The sequence below is a fragment of the Erythrolamprus reginae genome, chromosome Z (assembly GCF_031021105.1).
Source record: "Erythrolamprus reginae isolate rEryReg1 chromosome Z, rEryReg1.hap1, whole genome shotgun sequence".
NCBI classification, from domain to species: domain Eukaryota; kingdom Metazoa; phylum Chordata; class Lepidosauria; order Squamata; family Dipsadidae; genus Erythrolamprus; species Erythrolamprus reginae.
The window spans coordinates 192,528-200,189 of NC_091963.1; the positions used below are offsets into that span (position 1 = coordinate 192,528).

The following is a 7,662-nucleotide window of genomic DNA, read 5'->3' on the forward strand; positions in this document are numbered from 1 at the left end:
CGGTTGACATTGAGTTTGTATCTGTTGTGTGCTTGTGTGTGGTTATGGTGGAAGCCGACATCGTCATCAACAAGGACGTTGTAGCATATGATTTTATGGTTGTATTGAAGGCAACATCGTTGTAAGCTTTCTCCACTGACCGAGTAGAAGTCTCGTGGTGTAGCGTATTCTGTTGCAAGAGGAGGAATGGAGGGCTCTTCTCATAAAGTTGATGTCCAAAGTGCGGTGTGAGTATGTCTGAGTTTGCTCCTTCCAGGCCTCTCCACCGGCGAGATGACCCTCATCTTTGGCTGCCGTAGCTCCCAGCATGACCACATCTACTCTGAGGAGATCCGAGAGGCGCAGGAGGCGGGTGCCCTGCGCCGCGTCCTCACCGGTTTCTCGCGGGACCCCGATTACCCCAAGGTACCCCCTTTTACTTCATCCTGAATCTTCCTCGTCGAGACGACGAGTCCTCCGCTCACTGATTCTCTTGCTCCCCCCTTACTCCAGACTTACGTCCAGGATTTGCTCCGTCTCCACCTGGCCGACCATGTGTTCGACGTCCTGAGCCGGTGCGAAGGCCATATCTACGTCTGTGGTGACGTCACCATGGCAACAGGGGTCCTGCAGACTATCCAGCAGATCCTGGCGCAGGAAGGGAGGATGTCCTTGGTGGAAGCCGGCGACACTGTCAGCGAGCTACGGGTACGCACGCTGGCTCACACACAGGGAGGGGGGCGGCGACGGCCATTGAGGGGTGGGAGTAGTCTTGTCCTTCAACACCCCCTCTTTTAGGACCAGAACCGCTACCATGAGGACATCTTTGGCCTGACGTTCCGCACACAGGAAGTGGCATCACGCATACGCAGCCTCTCCTTCTCCAAGCAGGGACGGAAAAGTGGCCTCGTGAGTGAGCCCAGAGAGTAGAGACATCCCCTTTACATCCCCTTTACTCGGGACCCCCTATTAAAGACCTGGCGTGGCCACCGCCGTCAGCATCCCTGTGCTTCCTTCCTTCCTTATGCGTAGCGTAACGGGCCGAATTCGAGATACAGGGTGGCAAAAAATAGGCCAGAATGCACGCATGCACACACATACACAACGACACACACAAAAGTTCCTTTGTTCCTTCCTTCGTCTATTCCTCCCTCCCTTCCTTCCTCCTCTATACCTTCCTTCCTCCCTGCCTTCTTTCTCTCCTTCCTCCTATTCTTCTTCCTTCCTTCCTTCCTTCTTCCTTCCCTTCATTCTTTCCCTACCTCTATTCCTTTTTGTCCCTTCCTCCCTCTCTTCCTTCCTTCCTTTGTTCCTTCCATCCTTCCTTCCTCATTTTTCCTTCCTCCCTTCTTCCTTTATTCCTTCCTTCCTCTATTCCTTCCTTTGTTCCTTTTCCTTCCTTCTATTCCTTCCTTCCTTCCCTCCTTCCTCCTCTACACTTTCCTTCCTTTGTTCCTTCCTCCCCCTTTTCTCTCCTTCCTTCCTCTATTCCTTCCTCCCCTTCTTTCCCTTCCTCTATACCTCTTTTGTTCCTTCCTTCCTCTATTCCTTCCTTTGTCCCTTTTCCTTCCTTCCTCCTCTATTCCTTCCTTCACCTTCTACTTTCCTTCTTTTGTTCCTTCCTCTCCCTTTTTGCTCCTTCTTCTATTCCTTCCTTCCTTCCTCCCTTCTTTCTCTTCCTCTATTCCTTATTTCTTGTTTCTTCCTTCCTCTCTTCCTTCCTCATCTATTCAATTTCAATTTCAATTCAATTTATTACATTTGCATACCGCCCCTCTCCGAAGACTTGGGGCGGCTCACAACAGCAATAAAAACAGTATAACAATGGAACAAATCTAATAATAAAAATTATATTAAACCCCCAACAATTAAAAACCATACAACGCATACATACCAAACATAAAACATAAGAAAGCCTAGGGGAGATGTCCTAGTTCCCCCATGCCTGGCGATATAGGTGGGTCTTGAGTAACTTGCAAAAAACAAGGAGGGTGGGGGACGTTCTAATCTCTGGGGGGAGTTGATTCCAGAGGGCTGGGGCCACCACAGAAAAGGCTCTTCCCCTGGGGCCCACCAAACAACATTGTTTGGTTGACAGGACCCGGAGAAGGCCAACTCTGTGGGACCTTATCGGCCGCTGGGATTCATGCGGTAGAAGGCTGTTCCGGAGGTATTCTGGTACAATGCCATGAAGGGCTTTAAAGGTCATTACCAACACTTTAAATTGTGACTGGAAACTGATTTGCAGCCAGTGTAGACCCCAGAGTGTTGTAGAAACGTGGGCAAATCTAGGAAAACCCATGATAGCTCTCGTGGCCGCATTCTGCATGATCTGAAGTTTCCGAACACTTTTCAAAGGAAGCCCCATTTATTTATTTATCAGATTTGTATGCCACCCCTCTCCACAGACTCGGGGCGGCTCACAGCAATAACAATACAATGTAAACAAATCTAATATTTAAATTAATTTAAAATCCCAATTTAGAAACCAATCATACATACTAGCATACCATGCATAAATTTTATAAGCCTAGGGGGAGGGAAAGTATCAATTCCCCCATGCCTGACGACAGAGGTGGGTTTTAAGAAGCTTACGAAAGGAATCGGGGAACTCTGATATCTGGGGGGAGTTGGTTCCAAAGGTTCGGGGCCACCACAGAGAAGGCTCTTCCCCTGGGTCCCGCCAAACGACATTGTTTAGTTGACGGGACCTGGAGAAGGCCAACTCTGTGGGACCTAACTGGTCGCTGGGATTCATGTGGCAGAACGAATGTAGAGAGCGTTGCAGTAATCGAACCTTGAGGTGATGAGGGCATGAGTGACTGTGAGCAATGACTCCCTGTCCAAATAGGGCCACAACTGATGCACAAGGAGAACCTGGGCAAACGCCATCCTCGACACAGCCGAAAGATGTTGTTCCAATGTTAGCTGTGGATCGAGGAGGACGCCCAAGTTGTGAACCCTCTCTGAGGGGGTCAATACTCCCCCCCCCAGGGTAATGGAAGGACAGATGGAATTGTCCTTGGGAGGCAAAACCCACAGCCACTCCGTCTTGTCTGGATTGAGTTTGAGCTTGTTGACACCCATATCCAGACCCCAACAGCCTCCAGGCACCGGCACATCACTTCCACTGCTTCGTTGACTGGACATGGGGTGGAGATGTATAACTGGATATCATCAGCATATTGATGATACCTCACCCCATGTCCTTGGATGATCTTACCCAGCGGTTTCATATAGATATTAAATAGCAGGGGGGAGAGGACTGACCCCTGAGGCACCCCACAAGGGAGAAACCTAGAGGTTGACCTCTGACCCCCCACTAACACCAACTGTGACCAACCGGAGAGGTAGGAGGAGAACCACTGAAGAACAATGATTCCCATTCCCAACCTCCCCAGCCGGCGCAGAAGGATACCATTGTAGATGGTATCGAAAGCCGCTGAGAGGTCAAGAAGCACCAGGACAGAGGACAATCCCCTGTCCCAGGCCCGCCAGAGATCATCCATCAATGCGACCAAAGCAGTTTCCGTGGTGTAGCCGGGCCTGAAACTGGACTGCTGAGCGCCTAGATAATCGGCTTCTTCCAAGGACCGCTGGAATTGGAGCGCCACTACCTTCTCAACAACCTTCCCCATAAACAGAGGGTTAGAGACTGGACGATAGTTGTTGAGCACGGCTGGGTCCAGGGAAGGCTTCTTGAGGAGGGGGCGCACAAGTGCCTCCTTATAAGGAGCCGGAAAGGACCCCCTCCCCAAGGAGGTGTTGACAATCTCCTGGACCCAGCTCTGTATCACCTCAGCCAGCCGAAACCAAACCAAGAGGGACACCGATCCAGTAAACAGGTGGCGGAACTCACAGTACCAATGGCCTTGTCCACTTCATCAAGTGTCACCAAGTCAAACTCCTACCAGACGGATGGACAAAGACGTTTAGCCCAACTCCCCTCTGATTTAGAAGGGAGTGGGTCACCCTAAACAGAGTGGCCGGGCGGGATTCCGCTGATGCAATCAAGGTGGCATGGTACGCGCATCTTGCTGCCTTGAGCACCACTTTGTAGGTCTTAATAAAAGCTCTAACAAATGTTCGATCGGATTCGGACTTACTCTTCCTCCATTGTTTCTCTAGACGTCTCTTCTGGCGTTTCAACTCCCGGAGCTCCTTGTTGAACCATGGAGCTCTACGGGATCTAGTGCCACAGAGAGGTCGCAGTGGCGCAATTGTTCCAGGCCTCAGCAAGAGACTCCACCGAGCTGTGGATGAGTGAATCTGGTAGAACCCCAAGCGCCCTCTAAAAGCATCTGGGGCGGAACCTCCTAATCAGTTCCGCCACCCTGCGGGGGAGGATTGGAGCCAGGAAATCGAGCCACAGTACAAAATGGTCTGACCATGACAAAGGCAATGTTTCTAAGCCCCTTTGTCTCAGACCATTACTCAATTGCTCCGAGAGGAATACCATGTCGGGTGTGTGTCCCCCCTCGTGAGTCAGACCCTGAACTACTTGGGTCAGGTCCATGGTTGTCATGGTGGCCATGAACTCGTGCCAGTCCAGAGGAACCGAGCGATGGCAGATTGAAGTCCCCCAGGACAATAAGTCCGGGGAACTCCACCGCCAACCCAGCCACCTCCTCGAGCAGCACAGACAGGACTGTTGACACGCAGCTGGGAGGCAGGTACATGAGTAACAAGCCCACCTGAACCCCTGAATCCAACTTCACAAGGAGTGACTCACAACCCGCAATCTCAGAGGCAACGAGGCCACGCGGCTGATGCCATACCTGGGGTCGCGGCTGATGCCATACCTGAAACCCAGCTGGGCATATTTCTGAGAGGAACTCCTCCCTTTGGGCCCAGCCAGGTTTCAGTCACACATGGCAGATCGGCCTCCTTCCTCCTCTCTTCCTTTCTTTGTTCCTTCCCTTCCCCTATTCCTTTCTTTTGTTCCTTCTTCCTCTATTCCTTCCTTTGCTCCTTCCTTCCTCTACTTTTCTTCCTGTTCCTTCCTTCCTCCCTTTTCTCCCTCCCTCCTTTCCCTTCCTCCCTTATTCCTTTCCTCTTCCTTCCTCTTTTCCCTTCCTCTGTTCCTTCCTTCCTCCTCTATTCCTTCTTTCCTTCCTTCCTACTGTATTGTATTAGTACACAAAGCTATCACCATACTTACTGTATACATTGCCTCTACCTCAGACAGGGCTCCAGAGGCTCCGCCTGGGGGCGGGGCTGTCAGGTTTCCCTCAAAAAGGGGCAGGGCCTGCACTGAGAAGCTGAGGGTGGCCATTTTGTGGCTGTTTTTCCCACCTTTTCTGAGTTGTCGCTGCCTTCTCACTTGCTGAGCAGCCACGCCTCCCATTTGCATATTCCCGCCTACCGTGCCCACCCCCTCCTAGAGCAGGGGGAGGGCCAAGTTGGGTCTTCTAGGGCAGAGGTCCCCAACCTTTTTTGCACCAGGGACCGGCTTTCAGCTAGACCAGTTTTCCATGGCCCGGTGGGGGGGGGGGAGCTAGCTGTCAGCGGCGCCGTAAAAGGGGCGATCAAGAGAGGAATGGGTGAATGAATGGACGGAGGGTGGGAAGGAAGGAAGGAAAGAGGGAAGGTACAGGAACAGAAGAAGGGTGCAAAGAAGCAAAGAAAGGTGTGAAAGGGGAGAGTAAGAGAGGAAGGAGTGAAAGAAGGGAATGAGGGAGGAAAGAAGGGAGGAAGGAAAAGGAAAGCAAGAAATGGAGGGAGGAAAGGAAGGGAGGAAAGGAAGGAAGGAAGAAAGAAAGAAGGAAAGAAAGAGGGAAGGGACAGGAACAGAGGAAGGAAGCAAGGAAACTTATGAAAGGGGAGAGTAAGAGAGGAAGGACTGGAGGGAGGGAGGGAAGAAGGTAGGAAGGAGAAAGAAAAGAAATAGAGGAAGGAAAGGTAAAAGAGAGAAAGAAAAAGAGCAAGAAAGAAAGAGAAAGAAAGAAAGAAAGGCAACTTCAAAGAAAGGCTCACTGAGCATCTCTCACTCTCTCTCTTTCTATCCCTCTTTCTTTCTTTCTCTTCCTTTCTCTCTCTCCTCTTCCTTTATCTCCTCTTTCTCTCCCCCCTCTCTCCCCCTTTCCCTCTCTCTTTCTCTCTCCCTCTCTTGCTATCTCTCCCCCCTTTCCCTCTCTTTCTCCCTCTCTCTCTCCCCCCTCTCTCTTTCTCTCCCCCTCTTTCTCTCTCTTCTTCTCACTTTCTCTCTCTTGTTTTCTTTCTGTCTCTTTTGCTTTCTCTCTCTCACTCTTTCTCTCTTGTTTTGTTTCTCACGCTCTTTCTCTCTCTTGTTCTCTCTCTCTTGCTATCTCTTTCTCTCCCCCCCTTTCTCTCACTCTCTCTTTCTCACTTTCTCTCTATCTTGCTGTCTGTTGCTTTCACTCACTCTCGTTCTCTCTCCGTTCTTCTCAGCGGTGACGCGCGCACGCCCTGCCCGCCTCACATTTGCCGAGAGGACTTTCGCCCCGGGCTCTCAGCAAGGGGGTTTGCATGAGAGGCGGGGCCGGCGGAAGGTGATATTCAATGTCGGGGGCGCACGGGCGGTTTTGCGCGCGCTCCCTATCTCCCTGCTAGCCCACTCGGAATACGTATTCAAAATAAGAAAAGCCTTTGCCGGCGAAGGCTTTTCTTATTTTGAATACAGTATTCCGAGTGGGCTAGCAGGGAGATAGGGAGCGCGCGCAAAACCGCCCGTGCGCCCCCGACATTGAATATCACCTTCCGCCGGCCCCGCCTCTCATGCAGCCCCCTTGCTGAGAGCCCGGGGCGAAAGTCCTCTCGGCAAATGTGAGGCGGGCAGGGCGTGCGTTCCGGGTGCGGGAGGAGCTGCGGTGAAAGGCAGGAGGTGGCAGAGGAGCAGAGGGGGCAAATCGGGCGGGCGGTGGGCAGCGCGGAAAGGCCGAGGGGGCCCTGGCGCCGCGGACCGGCTGAAAACCCCCAACGGCCCGGTCCCGGTCCGCGGACCGGCGGTTGGAGACCCCTGTTCTAGGGCTCGTGGACTTCAACTCCCCAAATTCCTCAGCCAATCCATGCCAGCTCAGGGAATGCTGGGAGTTGGAGTCCACCTGTCACCTTGGGCCTACCTCGGCCTCAGAGAGAACCTCGGCCGCCATTCCCCCCTCCATTTTGGCCCCGTCCCTTTGCCGCGCGCTCACCATTTTGAATTTTTATGGCAAAAATGAGTGGCGTGTAAATTAAATTATGGTAAAGGTGACTTTTTGTTCCGGCGCCGAGAAATCTCTCAACTTTCACCGAGGATTGGATGCGCCGTCTCGCGAGGCGAGGGCGACACCTCACGGCCACCGTCCCACTCCAACTGATTTATCCACCACCCTGTAAAAACCCGTGAGGTCTCATCGGCGAGCCATTTGGCCGGCGGGAGTTTTCCTCCTGTCTGTGCCGGTCGCCGTTGGTTTTAACAGTGGTTCCCTTTAGCGATGCTTGAAAGCGCCAACGGCTTCAGGGGGGAAATACGACTCGCGACCATTTCCTGGACGTTAAAAAAACCTCATGGCATTGCAGTTTTTAGGCGATCAATTTACATTCATTGGATTTCAGACGCTTGATTGTTCCTTTCTACATTGGAGTCCTTGGAGATGGGTGCATATAAATCCCATCCATCCATCCATCCACCCATCCATCCCGGGCTTCCTTCCACTCCCATAGAAAGCAACGGGACCATCG

At 52.2% G+C, this 7,662-nt stretch overlaps 1 protein-coding gene across 4 annotated transcripts in view; it reads left to right on the forward strand.

Annotated features, from left to right (window-relative positions):
* NOS3 (nitric oxide synthase 3) overlaps positions 1 to 980 on the forward strand; it is a 39,508-nt gene extending 38,528 nt beyond the window's left edge. For 3 of the 4 annotated variants that reach the window (XM_070767143.1, XM_070767146.1, XM_070767145.1), the window contains exons 24-26: positions 257 to 405; positions 493 to 687; positions 778 to 980. In XM_070767143.1, the coding sequence (XP_070623244.1) occupies positions 257 to 405; positions 493 to 687; positions 778 to 909 (476 nt within the window). In that variant the 3' untranslated portion in view covers positions 910 to 980. The remainder of the gene's footprint in view (positions 1 to 256; positions 406 to 492; positions 688 to 777) is intronic. The other variant, XM_070767144.1, reaches the window with a different exon arrangement.
* Positions 981 to 7,662: the final 6,682 nt, after the last annotated feature.